General features: G+C 33.7%; 2 protein-coding genes across 4 annotated transcripts in view; one reads left to right on the top strand and one right to left on the bottom strand.

Moving 5' to 3' along the window:
- The window catches only part of LOC124634748 (scavenger receptor class B member 1-like), a 28,927-nt gene extending 17,769 nt beyond the window's left edge, over positions 1-11,158 (bottom strand). Inside the window, exons 1-11 of one of the 3 annotated variants that reach the window (XR_006984905.1) lie at positions 10,954-11,158; positions 7,866-7,958; positions 6,968-7,062; positions 6,148-6,311; positions 5,737-5,884; positions 5,407-5,607; positions 5,130-5,254; positions 4,793-5,046; positions 4,504-4,622; positions 3,695-3,820; positions 2,076-2,394 (exon numbers count right to left, since the gene is read on the bottom strand). Coding sequence is in view for 2 of the 3 variants with exons in the window: in XM_047170412.1 (XP_047026368.1) it covers positions 2,161-2,394; positions 3,695-3,820; positions 4,504-4,622; positions 4,793-5,046; positions 5,130-5,254; positions 5,407-5,607; positions 5,737-5,884; positions 6,148-6,311; positions 6,968-7,062; positions 7,866-7,917 (1,518 nt within the window). In the remaining variant the exon portion in view is untranslated. Of the gene's footprint in view, positions 1-1,870; positions 2,395-3,694; positions 3,821-4,503; positions 4,623-4,792; positions 5,047-5,129; positions 5,255-5,406; positions 5,608-5,736; positions 5,885-6,147; positions 6,312-6,967; positions 7,063-7,865; positions 7,959-10,949 lie in introns of those variants that run through there. The other 2 variants (XM_047170412.1, XM_047170411.1) reach the window with 2 other exon arrangements.
- LOC124634751 lies at positions 674-1,617 on the top strand. The gene has a single exon (XM_047170416.1). It carries the CDS (start codon positions 751-753, stop codon positions 1,489-1,491), a length of 741 nt encoding a protein of 246 aa, XP_047026372.1. The 5' UTR covers positions 674-750; the 3' UTR covers positions 1,492-1,617.
- Positions 11,159-17,759: the final 6,601 nt, after the last annotated feature.

Raw genomic sequence — 17,759 nt, 5'->3', positions numbered from 1 at the left:
AAATATATTCTTAACTAGCCTTTTTCCCGCTGTTTCACCCGAGTCCCGTGGGAGCTACTGCCCGCACCAGGATAAAATATAGCCTATGTTACTCGCAGATAATATAGCTTTCTAACACTGAAAGATTTTTTTTTAATCGGTTCAGGATTTTTACCGTACAAAAAAACCAACAAAGGTAGATAGGTGTCAGATGTTCATATACTGAGGCTATATTAGCTACCGAAGAATTATGTCATATTGGTGCATTTAAAAAATTCGGGCTTATAATAAGCGTAAGCAATATTTTAGTTTACACTATCAGAGAAAGATATATCACGTAGTATAGTTTTCCATGAAAATATAGGCGTAGTCTCCTAAGTTCGTTATTTTTACCCGACTGTCATAAAAATCGTTTATGTATTAATGTCATATGCTCGGGAGACGATGATGATGTCATAACAATGATTAGAAAACTCAACAAAACTCCCTCGTAATCCTGATTACGCAAATAAGCTGCAACAATACGCCTATTATTATTGTTCTTATGAATGAACAATCACTTCGCATGTAACAGCTTTTATTTCGGTCTTTATTGCGCAAAATTCAGTCAGTACGGTTTTCAGGAAGCCTATGGTTGCTTATGGTAAGTTACTCATATTTTTTCTGTATTTTCTGTGAAATTTTGCCTGCTTAAACTCCTGTTCACCCTGTCGTAACAACTACGTAGTAAAAAATTGAAGAATTTTTAAGTAACCCATTTTTTTTCAGAGAATGATTGCCATATACATAACAATCGTCCATATAGCAATAACTTCAAAAGTGACAGCACTAAGTTTCGAAAGCTTTGTGAAATCTTTACCGGCCGATGTGCCGGAAGAGATCAAAACAATGATGCTGGATATACATCAGAAACACCCTGAAGAATTCACCATGCCTGATTTACATGACGTCACTTTAGGGGATTTCAAAACAACGAGTCCCATCGTTACAGTTCCAGTTGAAACTGATCACACTACAGTAAAATCTACTACTGTTAAGATTAAAGAGAAATTGATATTCAAACCTGTGGTGGCAGAAAGAAGAAATTTAGGGACGACTACTGAAAAAGTAACAGAGCCAGCTGCAAAAGAGACAACAACAGCTGAAGTACCGCCACCTTGTCATCAAATAACTCCTGGAGTGCCTTTACCTGTACCGATGCCAATGATGCCAGTGCCGATGTCAATCTACGCAAGAGTGCCCATCGTGATGCCAATGAAATCATACTTCGAGCCAGTAATACACGACCACCCACCATTACACAAGATAAAACACATGATAGAAAGAGATGAAAAGAAATGGCAAAAAAAGAATAAAGGTAAAGATTGTGATGTGTCTGTGGAAATAATTTATAGTGATAATTATAGCGATTCAGATGATGACACGGAATCTGAGAGCAGTTCGGAATCTGTTGATGTTGGCTCTGATTACTATTCGGATTTTATTAAAATAAATGCAAATAGACACCGTTAGCGAAAATATGTCACAGTTGTAGACAATATGCCAGTATAGTGCCTTCGTACTGAGAAATCAGCCTCTGCTTCACATCCCTCTTTATAGCATGATCATGTCTATTTTTTTATATTTTTTGTACAATTTTTAACTTTGTATGGTTAATTGTAAACGTATTGAATACATGAGAATTTTAATAACTCTTTATTGTTTCTCCTGATGGGCACAACATTAACTTAATGGTTTTTGTTTGCTTAATTAATTGTAAGAGACGATTAAGTAATAAAACTTCATAAATGTTTTTGCCAAGGGCTAAGCTGAGATGGATCTTAATCAATGCGTTGATGCGCCGATAAAAAAGGTAGCTGATGGTAGGTGAGAAAAAATAAAACAACATGCATTAATTGTACTTAAAGCTTTATCCTTAAATTATTCATCACAAGTTCACAGACCTCTTTTACGTCATCTTTTATCAGTTCTTGATCAAAATACGTTGTTTCTATACAACACACCGCACTTCAAAAATACTGTCTTGTGATTTTAAGTTTAATTAAATAACTTAGTGCAAATATCCTCCTCTCCTTATTCATTAACTAGCTTTTAGTGACGGTTTCACCAGCGTCAGCACACAGAAAGAATAATATCTCATAATATTATCATCAATCATCAAAATATTATCACTTTTGATCGTCAATTCCTCATGAGAGGCCGTTCAGCTTTCTCCAAGATCTTTCCAGCAGTTTGTTTGAAGACCATCACTTTACTTCTGGTTAGCCTGTTCAGGTATACCAAGCGTCCTGCATGAAATATGAGTGCTATGCTTATAAGGAACATTACTACTATAATACACTTCACCACGATGGGGGCTTTTTGGTACACCAGTATTAGCTTGCTCATCATCCATTCTGGTAGTTTTGGTTGATCCTGCAACAGATTAAACTTGGTTATTGGTCAAATTAGCATCATCATCATCATTCCGAACTATGTTGGGGTCAGCTTCCAGTTTAACCGGATTCTGCTGATTATTATCAGTGTTTATTAAGCAAATTAGCAAAAACATATTCTTGTCAGTGTTGTGTGATTGCGAATGAATTGGGAGAATGCTCACAGATTACAGGCATACAAGTCTTGAAAAATCGGAGTCTTTGCCTTAACAACAGTGAGACTGACTGGCAACTTGTTTAGTACATGTTTAACTATCGCATCAGAAACTATTACCTTAAGATGATTATAATCCAGTTACAATTTAATCACAATGAAAATAATTAGTCATAATTAAGTCAGTCAGCTCTGAACTAGATAATGACAGCATTCTACGTTCGTTCCAGGCGGTTCACAGGTCGGGCCGAGTCAACCATGATACTTAGCACTTAACTACCTTATAATTATGCAGAGGATTATCTACGCTTTTATTGTCTCCTGTGTAATTAATAAATAATGCTTTTATACGGACTAACAATGTAAAATACAATGCTATGCATTTTTTTGTGTGTGGTGATAAAATTACGTGATTATATTGATATCTGACACTTACGCGAATATTAGACATTTAAATAAAACTACTTTTACGGATTTTATCGGGGGGTATTTAATGTAGGGTAGCTGTTTGTAACTAATATATCAAGACGACCAACACCTTAGTCTGCCCGTGACCATGGATGCTGTAAAGGATCCGAAACGTCGGAATTAAATAATATAATATAACCGCGATAAAATCCGTAAAAGTAGTTTTATTTAAATTACGTGATTATCTTATTTTGACTTAAGTTTGTATTGTAAACATGCAGATACATTTGTAATTCCTGGTGTTTTATCAATGGATAAATGTAGACCTTTTTGACAAAATCAGAATTATGACACTTTTTAAAATGCGCAACATGTCAAATGAAGAAGAACTGGCAATGAAGAATGTGAATGATTGGCGATTAGAGTGCCCATCGTCACATTTGTGAAAAGACGCCTGAACATGGATATGAACATCCAAAAGTATCACCAAAGAGCTAAATAAACTGATCGGTTTTCTTCTTCTTCTTCCTGCCCTGTTCTCAGTTTTATTTGAGGTCGCCGCAATATGTCTTGCGGTTCCATTCTTCGCTGTCACTCGTCATACTGACACTCACTCCCTTCTTATTCATGTCATCTTTCAGGCAATAAACTGAGCGGTTTTAGCACACAAATATTAAAATTTTTTGGCAAATATCTGTAGAAATCAAATTGTACTTACCACTCTAGCATAGGTGATGGGTATCACAGTGTTGGACAGCATCTTGGTCATACTGTTGAAGCTCACGTCGTCTACCATCATGCTGACCTGGAGCGACAGCTTCGTTTTGTAAGTCACACTTACTTTCTGGAACAAATGAAGTAAAATATGTATTAGGTTTGATTTAACTGACTCGTCGTCACAGTTGAAAAACGTGCACTTGCTGGATAAAGGCCTCCCCAAGTTGGGGATTTGCCCATACTCAGTCCATAGTTAGTCAGTGAAGTGTCGGATATTCAATAGCTTTAGAGATGTTGATACCCATCTCCCATGACCCCTGGTGGTATTTAATATTCCAACTAGGTATCACCTATGTTTCTAATCAGTCATTTATCTTATTTATCGTTAATTTTAAGGAAAAATTAAAACTGCTGGGAAACCGGCCATAGGACCGGTTGTGTTAAACGGCTAATATGACCAGTCAATTATGCAGGAGGTATTATTGCAAAGGGGATAACACCTTGTGCTGACACTGACACACTTTAGTTATATTTGCTTTTACTTTCGAAGTCCAGTGGGATGGCAATTAGTTGTTGCTGTGAAGGAAAACAAAACCACAGTGTGCAAAAGCGTTAAGTAAAACCACATATTGTGTAGTACAAAAACGATTTCCATGCTTCATTGAAATATCTAAACATAAATTCGTCGTCATGATTTTCTAAAGTAACTTTTTTGTATCATTCCTGAAAAAAAATCGAAGCATGCTAAATAACTCCTATTTTTTTTTTAATTCTATGGTATTTATTTAATAGTGGTTTAGGGCTACTTACTCTGTCTATAGCCACTTCATTGATATGCACGTCTCTGTCAGGATTCAGTCCATCAAGGCGTTCTCGTAATATAGGATCCGAGTCTATGAAGTGTGATTTTGACAAGACGAATGGTAAACCTGAAAAAAGCCTTTTGTTATTCATTTTGCAAGTTAAATACTTATTTTAAATAATAATATATAGCAACTTGATCTGTGCGTAGTTTTCAAATTTATATGTTTTTAAACAAGATATATTAACTCATATTTTAATTCCAATCCACACAAAGGAATACCAAAATTATGCATACCATAATAACACTTAGAAATGTCGATGACACCATAAGGATAGGGCTTCAGAGTAATGGGATCGACTTCTCCCATGAAGGTGTCATTGCTAATGGTGTATATGAGAGCCTCTCCTCCATAGTCCATGATCCTGCTGCTAATGTACTGCAGGGCGAAGGTCCTGCAGACGCCTAGCCGGTAGAAGTTGATGGGAACTTCTGGGGTCAAGTTCGGTGGGTAGCCTTCTGCTTCGTATGTGTTGTTGAATGTTTGTATACTGTAGAAGGAATTATGCTTGAGTTAATTTACACAAGTTACGACAGAAGAACGAATTAATGACAGAAGAATATTTTTTTTTACCTTTCTTCAACATCCTCGATGCCTCCCATCTTGATATGTCTATATTTCTTCACCCACTTGATCTCGAACCTATCCTTGTCGGTAGCACCCACTTCTATTCTATAATCTGATGTGTTGTCGTATAGCTGTGAATCGAAATATTTGGGGTATTATTTCAAAATAAGTTCAGTATCATAAAAGATCTTAGAGGATATTAAAACTTAATCATTCTTACAGTCAAAAGTTAAATACTGTAATGATTTACTATAAGCTAAAGTGCAAAAAAATCTGGACTCACCCTATCAAGAAGTCCAAAACTATCAAAATACACGACTCCAGGAGCCAGACCGTTGAGGATCTTGATGATAGGATTGTTATAGCCCCACAAAAAATTGTGGACATCCAAGTTCAGGAAGGGTTTGGCTCCTAAAGGAGTTATCATTAAGTTGAAGGCTGTGCGGATGAAGCTAGGGTAGTTGGACAAAAGTGATGCTGAACTCTGAAAAAAACAGTTCTTATGAAAAATCACTTTGATTTTGAAGAAATAAAAACCCGTCTAGATAATCCTTAATCAGCAAATCTAAGACTAAAGGAAGAAACAAATCATATGGACTATAAATGTACTCACAAGAAGTGGTAAGTTAGGCAGCCTGAGGATGACATCTTTCGGATGTGCTAGAGAAGCTTCTGGGATGAACTCCGTCCTGACCTTCGCCGTCATTGCCATCCTTGTGCCATCCTCGCTTGGCTCTAGATCCTCATACCAGCGGTATTCTCTGAAAAGATGTAATAATGTCAATAGAACTTCAAGATCGTCGTCCAAAACCAAAGACTGAACATCATGAGTAAAAATATTTTTTCTAAATTCTGAATATGGATTACATCGGATTTAGAATTCGCTTTCTAATTCCTGCTTATCACCTAAAAGTGATTCCTCAGTTAAAATAGTTTCTTAAAACGTTTCAATTCAGCCTGTATCTGCACTAGATAGATGCATACAATTCACAGGTGTACAATTATTAAAACTATCAGTACTTACTGAAACACAAAGGGTCCGACTTCCTCCACCTTCAGCTTATAGTCCTCGCCGCTGAGGAACCTATCGCTGTTGGTGATGTTGAACACGTAGATCGACAGGCGACCTGCCTGCATCTCTTGCTGCAGCAGCTCGTATAAGATCGAGCCTTTGGTTAGCCGAAGTTTCTAGAAGATCAGGATATAATGTGAGTACGTAAAGTAGGTAGGTTATATAATGACAGTTCATAGAGGGAGTTCATAAGAGGGATACATGCAAGTAGTGTATTTAAGGGAGTTCATAGGGATCGTTCTTAAGGAAGTACATAATAGAGCACATATAAGGTTGTACATATTGATAGTTCTTAAGGAAGTACATAAGGTTGTACACAAGGGAGAACATAAGTTTGTACATAATGGAGAACATAAGTTTGTACATAATGGAGTACATAATGTTGTACATAAGGGAGAACATAAGTTTGTACATAATGTTGTACATAAGGGAGAACATAAGTTTGTACATAATGGATTACATAATATTGTACATAAGGGACAACATAAGGTTGTACATAATGGATTACATAATATTGTACATAAGGGACAACATAAGGTTGTACATAAAGGAGCACATAAGTTTGTACATAATGGAGCACATAAGGATGTACATAATGGAGTACATAAGTTAAGTTTGTACATAATGGAGTACATAAGGGAGAACACAAGGGGGTACATAAGAGAGAACTTAAGTTTGTATATAATTTGTATTGTCTAAACCGAGCTTACGGTGACATTGATTTTCGGGACCGATCGGGGTCCGCTACGGATTTGACGGTTAAAATACTCACATATTTGATGATTAGATGTATGGGGTCTAGTATGACGATCAGTATTGGTACTATCAGGAACACGACTCCCGTTAACAATACTGCCAGGATTTTATCTGTAACAAACACAACAATTATTTTATAATCAAGGGAATTCTTCGAAATCTGAGCATTTAACTTGGCACAACTGGTTAATAATAACAACATAAAAAATATTTTCGTATTTTTTCCTCAATGCAGTGAAGTTCAAAAAGTCATGTTTTCTTGAACCATAAAATCATGTTATTGCACTGAACTTACGATTGTCAAAATTCTAACAATAGTTTTATACCTATTTATTACTAAAAATATAAACGAATACCACTATATCGGGTGTGTCGTTCACAATCACATTAAATGAAATGCGTTACTATACTGGTTAATATAATTATGTCGATTAACACAAATAAAAAAGAAAAATACATAAAAATAAAAATTTTTCAAACAAATTAAATAGGATAAAAATGTGCGAAAATTAGAACACCATATAAAACTCAGTCATTACAAACAACTGAAATTTTCCCTTGAAAACTGACAGCTGTCAACTGATCAAAACATTGAATACTCCTAACTTTATCTCTGCTTTACACATGATGTTGTAAATTATAAAAACGAAAAATGACTCCCGTGGTTAAACCACTGAATGGATTAGGTTATTTTTTTTACAATTCGCCATAGAATATCATAAAGTATATGTGATAGGATTTAATGTGATTGTGAACGACACACCCGTTATATTACTCTAGTAATAGATTAAATTAATAGTTAATTTGTTTGTAACGCTTTTCACAGAAAATAGCTGAATGGATAGTCATTTTTGATCAGGAGAAACCCTTGTACTCTGATGGTTGTAAGAAGAATATGGTATTATGACACTTACTTTTGCTCGTAATCCTGGCGTTAATAGCGTCTCTTCTCGTCAGTAGAACCATTGCTAATTTGTCTTATCATGTAGTTATGTTGTTTAATACTTCTGTGGAAATAAAACCTTCATAAGTACCTTGTACAAGAAAATTAGTAAGCAGGTACACTTTAAAAGCATTTTGAAAACCTTTGCTCAATAATAATTATTTTTTCGCTTCTTTTATGCTGTCAAAATATCTTATTTTTGCATTACGACTAAGCTATTTATTAGTTAATTGCTTAGAATATAATAAAATAATATTTATTTGACTCTAGCAAAAAATATAAATTGAGAGAAGCATTTCTATTCGCTGTTATAGCGTTGCATAAGTTTTATAATGAGTAATTGCTATATACTAAGTTTATGAAGTTTTAAATGCACAAAAATATGTAAACTATTAAACATTAAATAAATTAAATGGGCAATTTTCAAAATCTGGTAGGTAACACCCAATAATTTAAACAAAATAAACATTTAATTTTTCTCACAAAATAAATAATTGTGATTGCAGATTTGTATAGTTAATATTTAAATATGTAATTATATGTATAAAAAAAAAACACTAAATAAAGAATGAAATACTTAATTTTAAAGCGATTGCTTTGTAATCAGTAATGTGAATCGAATACTTAACAATGACAACATCATTAATGATGCCATTGCATAAAGAATTATAAAGCTTTATAGGTTGATATCAAAGTGCATAACAACATTTTAAATTGAGGAAAAACTTATAAAAGCTCATTATCAATGTAATAAATACAGTATATACATATGTAGGTGTGTATATATTTACTCGTGAATGACGTCGGGAACAAAAAAAATATCAAAACAGAAACCTTTTAGGTACAATTTGAAATAAAATAATCCAAAACAAATATATTTGCGTATAAACCGGATGTTATAAAAATATATCGTACCCATCATTTGTTCGTTGAGATAAATGAATCAATTGACCCAGGTCGGGGAACATCATCAGATCCCAACTTTATTTTGAATTATTTCGAAAAAGGTGTCAAAATTTTCACACACGTAATTATTCTTGGGAGAGACATTATATATTCAGTCTTGAATTCTGACTTACCAAATATATATAGGTACCTAAGGCTTGGAGACAATTTTTTTTTACCTTAATCGATTCTTGCATAAATTAATTCTAATCTAATAAGATTTAGAGTGGTCAAGCAGTAAACATTGTTCAAATTAGTTAACTCAAAATGGTTCTATATACTTTACTATGAAGTTTATCCATTGGATTTTTTTGCTTAAGTTGCAATTCTTAGAAATACGACTTAATTGTACATAACTATGTAAACAACATAAAACGTGTCAAGAATTGCAATGCGCACGATATAAAGTGCCTTTATATAATAAATAATATTCTTGTTTTTGCGAACATTAAGTTCTTTATGATAGCATCAAAATAAAAATAATTGGACTGACATAATGAAAAAAATATTCAAGACATTTATTTTTCATGTAAGAATAAGCCCTTACACTTCTTAAGTTCTCACCCATACTTCCAAATGGTTTAAATTTGTATGCAGTCATCTGCCGAGCCTTTTCCCAACCATGTTAAGGTCAGCTTCCAGTCTAACCGACTGAACGCACAAATTGATTTGTACGTACCTAACATTGTCTATCGTTATCGCCTGTGACTATTTTAAACACGAATTTTTAGACAGTAAAAATAGGAAAACAAACAAGGTTCCTCATTTTAGCATACCTAGATAATTCAATACAAAGTCTAGACTTCTCTCTATTGTCCTAAACAATTTAATATGACGTTGGTTAAAATATTTTAATATTTCCGTGGGATTAAAAAAGCAACACAGGAAGGACTTCTGTGTCTAAAAAACAATAGGTTTGAGAATTAAATTATTTAGCTAGATAAAAATAATATTTTGCCTTAGTGCTAATCCTTCGTGCTAAACTATTTTAATGAATGCACAATCAACATTTTGGTGTCTGTCACAGTTAACGAAAATGAATAATTCATCTGATCACAGTTTTAAAAATATTATAAAAACTTGTCATTGACGCAAATGAAAGTGAGATAAATAGAACTTTATAGAAACTTTTAGAAGCCCGTTTATAAATTAAGTAGGTAACAATCGAGTTGATCAGCAACAATTTACACATTCGGTTCAGGGATGGGTGACCATATGACAAAGATGGTATATTCCTCCACTGCTGTCATTCACATCATGAACATCTTTTTCAGTCGTTAAGATTAGTTAAAAGCCCGAGAATCTGACAACCAGTCAATGAGGAGTGTGTCGGGTTGCCTGGGTAGGTAAATGGGTTGTGGAAGTCAGATAGGCAGTCGCTTCATGTTCATGTAAAGGAATGGTAGTCGGCTGCACACAGTTAGACTTTAAGATAAATCCAACAATGGGAAAAGGCTAGGCAGATAATGATGCCTTGATTCAACACACTAATTACTGATGGATTTTTTTAAAATTAATTATTTTCAATTCTGAAATGTTGAAAGTAATTTATATAATGATCATTGTATACTTAGTTGGGTAGATTGCCTGAAACGAGTGGTATTTTAAACTAATACGAGTTTTTTTTTAATAAGGGACCCACCACGGCGTAAAAATGGCTTTCTTAAGTATATCAAAAATTCTCCTGTCAATTACAAACAAGATAAAAAATACGGTGAGCGTATGCACATGTTTCATCGATCAAATTTTATTAAGTACTTATATTTAAGTATCTAAATGTTTAGTTATTAATTATCAGTGTCAATGTTTTGAAATATTTTGAGTTTTGAATACTAAAAGATTCAAGTGTCAGATGACAGCAATATTTTTATTACTAGCTGATTTTCCACGGTTTCACCCGCGTGCCCCGTGGCAACTACCACCCATACCGGGTGAAAATATAGCATAAGTTACTCAAGAAGAGTATAGCTTTCCAACATTGAAAGATTTTTTCTAATCGCTTCAGTAGTTTCGAAGCCTTCGAGGTACATACGAACAAAAAAAATCCTTTTATTATATTAGTAAACATAGATTTATCTACACTACGAGGTCTGAGAAATTATGAACATACTTACATTAATCCGTGTAAACTCCAAAATATACATTCAAAAACAGCATACACTTTGTCCATTAAACACCATATTATTAATTAAGATAAAATAAATATTAATTGCGTCACAAAATTAACTTAAACTAACTTTCTTAGAACTTTAGTTTTAGTACCTAAGTATTTTCAATGTAACGCCAATGTCGCGAGGTTGACTCCGTTTCCTGAACTAACTTTATAATTTCAAGTTTCATTCTTTATACAAGTTGTTTGCTTTATATATACGTATTATAATTCTTTGCCTTATAGTTTTTTTTGGGTTCCGTAATGGAAATATATTTATTTTTGTGTAAATTGTTCGCAAGTGTAAACAGTCTTGACAAATCTCTTAAGCAAAAAGTGCATATAAGAAATAGTCATTAAGCGATTTGAAGCAAAAAATTATAAATATAAAATACTGCATTCAGATATTTATTTACTTAAATTGTTTGGTGTCAAATATTATAAACATAGAATGATAAAGATCTTAGTTATTCTTCGGTGGTTTTAGTCACATCTCATCACGTAATTAATTATATTTTAAGAATGATCTAATTACCATATACAAAAATAAAACATAGAAAAACTAATATAATTACCTAGAGAAAATAAAACAATATATATTTTACATTTACGTAAGACTTAATTTGTTTATCCACGAATGTAAAAACAGTGAATTTAAACTATTACATAATTCGTGTCTGGAGAAAAACAGGTTCTTCTCAATTTTCAGTGTGTCGAGGAGCTTCGTGTATGTTTTTTATTGTATCTAAATTCGGACCTCGCTTGATAAATAAGCTAAATCGATTGAGATAATGTTGGTACAGATGGAGTAATAGTACTCTTTCGGGAACCGAAACTGCTTAAAACTGCAAGTAAGGAGCTAACTGTCTAATATGTAATTGCAGTATATAATACAAATATACCTACTTTACTTACTTTTATTTACCTACTGCAATTACATATGGGAACAAATATAATGACCACCATAAAATGCTTTGATACCCTAAGTTTTGTAACCAGAAATATCTACTGAACACCAGAAAAATAAAGTCTAAAAATGTAATACTACCAGCTATTTTAGTCACGACTTCACTTTAAATTGTATTCGACCACCAAATTTAGTAAATGATCACCAACTCTTGACGACCAAATTAATGTATTATTTTTGCCTAAATAAGTCACTGTGATTGCCATAAAATGTAGGCTTATTACCAAATAAAGTATTATGATGCCATATTACGTTATGTGTCCGGCTTGCAATGCATGCGTGAGTGTCAGTATGACGAGTGACAGGGGAAAATGGAAGAAAATGACATATTGCGCCGACCCCAAGTAAAATTGGGAACAGGGCAGGAGAAAGAAGAAGAAGAATGTGTTTCTCAATACACTCCCTCGAAAACACGCTCTTATCGCACTGTTTAGAGGCATGCAATAGACAATTTTCCACCCTAGTGCAGGAAAAGGGTCCCCATAATGTTATAACTCTTATTGTATCAGGCCGAACTTATTTTTTTGGAGTTAGTTTACTTAAACAGGGTAGCAAGATGTAAAAACTTTGATTTTCATTTTATATTAAAACGCTGGTATAATTTTGATGATCATTTACTACTTTTGGTGATCATTTACTACTTTTGGGATAAAAATGATTTATTTGGACTCATTATGCTTAAATATTTGGTTATAATCTTACTTTAAAATGGTGGTATAATTTTGGTGATCATTTACTATTTTTGGCTTACACATGATTTATTTTGGAGTAATTTCACTTAAATAGGATAGCAAAGTGTTAAAACTTTGGTGATAGTTTTACATTAAAATGCGAGTTTCATTTTGGTGATCATTTACTATTTTTGTCTGCTATTTGTTACTATATCTGGTGATCAGTTAAACATAAGCCATTACATATTACATACTATTGTGTTGATGGTTAGTTAGTTCCACCACTTCTTCTTCTCGACAAAAACACGTAGGATGTGGTGAAAGGCCAATTTGACCTTCAAAGTGTGCCGATTTTCAGCCTACTTTGAATAAATGACTTTTTATTTTTTTACTAAGTGTGCGTTGTGCATCTAGTGTTATGGATTATCGCTAGGGACCATAATTTATATGGAGTGACTGATAGCGTTAAAGAGGACTAGATTACAGACTTTCTGTCTGCAACTGTCAAAGATTTACAGATGTCCCGACGTAAATCTTAACGAGAATCCAAAATTAAGTACCTAAAAGTAAAATTCTAATCATAGTAGAACCCTTCTGATTAGAATTTTATGAAACGAACTAAGGCCCAAGTTTACCGACACGAACATAAATATCCGTTTTTCTTAACAGACTAACTGCCACACTCAGAATGGATACTTAAATTAGTCCTAATGAGTCCTTAACTAATTATCATTAAATCTGTTAATGAACGATACATCCCAGAGACGAAATTTAAGGGTTCATTAGTTAATGACAGCTTTAAGTATCCGTAGGGCAGAGTATCGTCAAATTGTCTTTGATAATGCTTATCGATAAACGAAAGGTGTAGCCGCACCTTAAAATGTGAAATTATTAAGTAGCAAAAACTGTTATTTAAATACATTAAAACCTTGTATATCAACAATAGAAATAAGAATTTGTTAATTTCGGGATCGTTTTTACGTAAAAACACCTATTTTCATGTAAATGATATAAAGTACATGGAAACTTTTTTCTGGTATCACTGTCAATATTGTACTGTCAGTGTCAAGGTTACGTTTAAAATTCTTGTTCCGTTAACCGTCAGGAAAGAAAAGTGTGTGGAAAAGTGTGATAAGCTCTGAAATAAATAGCTTTATCTTAACATATTATCATGGTAAGTTTCGTTTCTATAGACATTAGTAGCTGCACATATGTATTTGAAGAATTTAACTTGTGCTTGTTTCATTTTAGGAGTCTTCAGGAACAAGAGCCCCACGCAAACGTGTGGCTAATTTCACGGCGGACGAAAAAGCTTTGTTAGCACAATTAGTTAAAAAGAGACCAATCGTGGAATCTTAAATAACAGATGGCAAGTCAGTCGCCAAGAAACAAGCAGCATGGGATAGTATAACACAGGAGTTCAATCAGGAATCAATCACCAACTTCCAGACTACGGGCTGCTTTGTGAAAGTTTAAGAAAACCCAAAAAGCGATTTCGGCCCGACCCGGGAATCGAACCCGAGACCTCGAGCACAGCAGCCGCGCTTGCGACCACTAGATTAACGAGGAAGTCAAATAAACTTTGTACTACATAATTGGCCTCTTGTTCAACAATTAAAAAAATATTCCTCTTATTTTATGGATTTTTATTTATTAAAAATTATATTATGAGAAAAATCTATCAACTATAGATTGTCGCACCAAAAATCCATTGCTGTTGGTTGTGCTTTCACGCCTTTCACTCAGGACAACATCATCATTCTCAATATGAGGAGATTCCCAGTTCTTTGGAAAAAAATCATCAACCTGTAAAGAAATATTATGCAGTGTCGCACAAGCACATATAACAGCCACAACTGTATCCATCTTAATGCCCATGCCAAGTTGGAGACAAGGAAACCTTCTTTTCCAAATGCCAAAGCATCTTTCCACAGTATTCCACATTATATTTTATTTGGCTTCTGTTGTAGTTTTCTTGTGCAGTTGAATTTGGTGATAAAAACGGTGTCATTAGCACATTGCTAACTGCATACCCGCTGTCCCCTAAAATTATCCCTTTTAACACACCAGTATTCAGTCTTTGTTTACTTGCACTGCTGTTATAAATAAAACTATCATGGGTACTGCCAGGCCACCGGGCTACTAGATCATAAAATTCCAAGTTTGTCCCAGTGACTGCTTGAACATTGATAGAAAAATACCCTTTTATATTCCTATAGACTTCTAAAGTTACTCCTCCTGGGCTTCTTATTTGGCCCCACTACTCTAAACCTTCTGGTATAGTCTACAAAATCAATAAAGTCAAGCAAATCACTCATCTTTACTTTATTGTTAAAACATTCCTATTCCTGAGACTTTTTAAAATATTTTATTTACTTTTATAACCTCAAACATACATGTCAAAATCAATCATTAGCAAGTTAAGTAAAGGTTTTGCTTTACTTAACTTTAATTGTCATTAAGGGATGCTAACGGATCATTAATTGTCTCTGAGAGTGAGCTTTTTAAATCTATACTAAGGAGCCACTTAAGTAACCATTAACTGACTCTGACTGCCACACTCATAATGGATACTTAAATTAGTCCTAACGAGTCCTTAACTAATTATCATTAAATCTGTTAATGAACGATACATCCCAGAGACGAAATTTAAGGGTTCATTAGTTAATGACAGCTTTAAGTATCCGTAGGGCAGAGTATCGTCAAATTGTCTTTGATAATGCTTATCGATAAACGAAAGGTGTAGCCGCACCTTAAAATGTGAAATTATTAAGTAGCAAAAACTGTTATTTAAATACATTAAAACCTTGTATATCAACAATAGAAATAAGAATTTGTTAATTTCGGGATCATTTTTACGTAAAAGCACCTATTTTCATGTAAATGATATAAAGTACATGGAAACTTTTTTCTGGGATCACTGTCAATATTGTACTGTCAGTGTCAAGGTTACGTTTAAAATTCTTGTTCCGTTAACCGTCAGGAAAGAAAAGTGTGATAAGCTCTGAAATAAATAGCTTTATCTTAACATATTATCATGGTAAGTTTCGTTTCTATGTATATTAGTAGCTGCACATATGTATTTGAAGAATTTAACTTGTGCTTGTTTCATTTTAGGAGTCTTCAGGAACAAGAGCCCCACGCAAACGTGTGGCTAAATTCACGGCGGACGAAAATACTTTGTTAGCACAATTAGTTAAAAAGAGACCAATCGTGGAATCTTAAATAACAGATGGCAAGTCAGTCGCCAAGAAACAAGCAGCACGGGATAGTATAACACAGGAGTTCAATCAGGAATCAATCACCAACTTCCAGACTACGGGCTGCTTTGTGAAAGTTTAAGAAAACTAAAAAAGCGATTTCGGCCCGACCTCCGACCGGCCGAGACCTCGAGCACAGCAGCCGCGCTTGCGACCTCTAGATCAACGAGGAAGTCAAATAAACTTTGTACTACATAATTGGCCTCAACAATTAAAAAAGTATTCACATCTCATATTGTAGGTATTCAAACTTCTGGTATTCTTGAAAGCCTTTATTAATAGTTAAAGAAATACAATCACATTTTGTTAGGAATTATAACATTGTTCTCACTGGTTTTTACATCATGACAATTCACACCACAGTCATTCTTTTTCATAGACTAACAACCCTACATTTTTTAAATGTCATAGACTATAAATTCCTAACACCTTCTCCTATTTTTAATATATGAACATAAATTAAAAATACCTTATAATTACTTCAGAAACACATCAGTTTTCAAAACATTAACTTAAACAAGTTTTCAAAACATTAACTTAAACACTTCTAATTATAACTCTCAATTTACACAACAACTTTATCGCAATGAAATTTAAATTTTTCTTTATATAGTGGTTTCGTCAACATATCCGCTATCTGATAATTTGTAGGACAATATATAACATCTAAATATCCTTTCTTATAATTTTCGTGTATAAAATAAAATCTCACATCTATATGTTTAGATCTCTTGCTGAATGAACCTGTTTTAATCAATTGGATAGCACTCTGGTTATCAATATTCAAACTAATCTTAATACTGCTACCAATTAATTCACTTATAAAAGTCTTTAAGTATAAACACTCTTTAACGCAATCTGCTGCTGCTATATATTCCGCTTCAGTTGACGATAGACTTACTATCGGCTGTCTTTTGGAGCACCAAGCTATAGGTCCACCTGCCAACATTATTATGAACCCTGTTGTACTTCGTCTGGTCTCTGTACAACCTGCATAATCTGAGTCACAATATGCATGCAATCTTGTAATATCTTTCCCAGCATTATACAAAATCCCTTTATCTCTCGTTCCATTCAAGTACTTCAACACCTTCTTTACTGCTAATATGTCTTGCCTTGATGGATTTTCTACCTTTTTACTTGCTTCATTCACAGCTTGACTGATATCTGGTCTTGACCTGGTTGACAAATACAATAATCCACCAACTAGTTCTCTGTATGGGAAATTTGACGTAGCCACCTTAGATTCATTTTCCTTTCCCACAATGCATGGAGTATCTGCAGCTTTGGAATCATACATATTATATTTTCTAAGTAATTTTTCTGTATAATTCTGCTGATGCAACAAGATGCCTTGTTCTGATCTTTTTATTTCAAAACCTATATAGTTTTGAGGTTGTTCATATGTTTTTAAGATAAATTCTTTTTCCAATTGATGCAAGATCTGTAATAACTTTTCCTTGTCTTTTGATATGGCCAAACCGTCATCAACATATATAGCCAATATTATAGTTTTGTCTTCATTAAAAAACACACACTGATCCGACTTTGAAGCTCTCAGTCCAAGTTTCCTTAAAGTTTCTGTAAATCTTTTATTCCATGTCATTGGTGCCTGTTTTAGCCCATATAGTCCTTTCTTTAAATGACAAATTTTATTAGGTTGTCTTTCATATCCTTCAGGAATATACATAAATATGTCTTCCTTTAACTCGCCATACAAAAATGCTGTTTTCACATCAAAAGTTATCATTTCATATTCCTTTGAAGCAGCAATTGCTATTAATGATTTTATTGCTGATTGACTTACTACTGGACTATATATTTCTTGATAGTCAATGCTTTGCTGTTCGAAGCCTCTTGCTACAAGTCTTGC

This window comes from Helicoverpa zea, chromosome 11 (assembly GCF_022581195.2).
Source record: "Helicoverpa zea isolate HzStark_Cry1AcR chromosome 11, ilHelZeax1.1, whole genome shotgun sequence".
Classification (NCBI taxonomy): Eukaryota; Metazoa; Arthropoda; class Insecta; order Lepidoptera; family Noctuidae; genus Helicoverpa; species Helicoverpa zea.
This window is presented reverse-complemented; position numbering and strand designations above follow the sequence as displayed.

Bases quoted from the DNA above. Each gene is read 5' to 3' on its own strand.
- LOC124634751 (XM_047170416.1), top strand. From the start codon at position 751: ATGATTGCCATATACATAACAATCGTCCATATAGCAATAACTTCAAAA.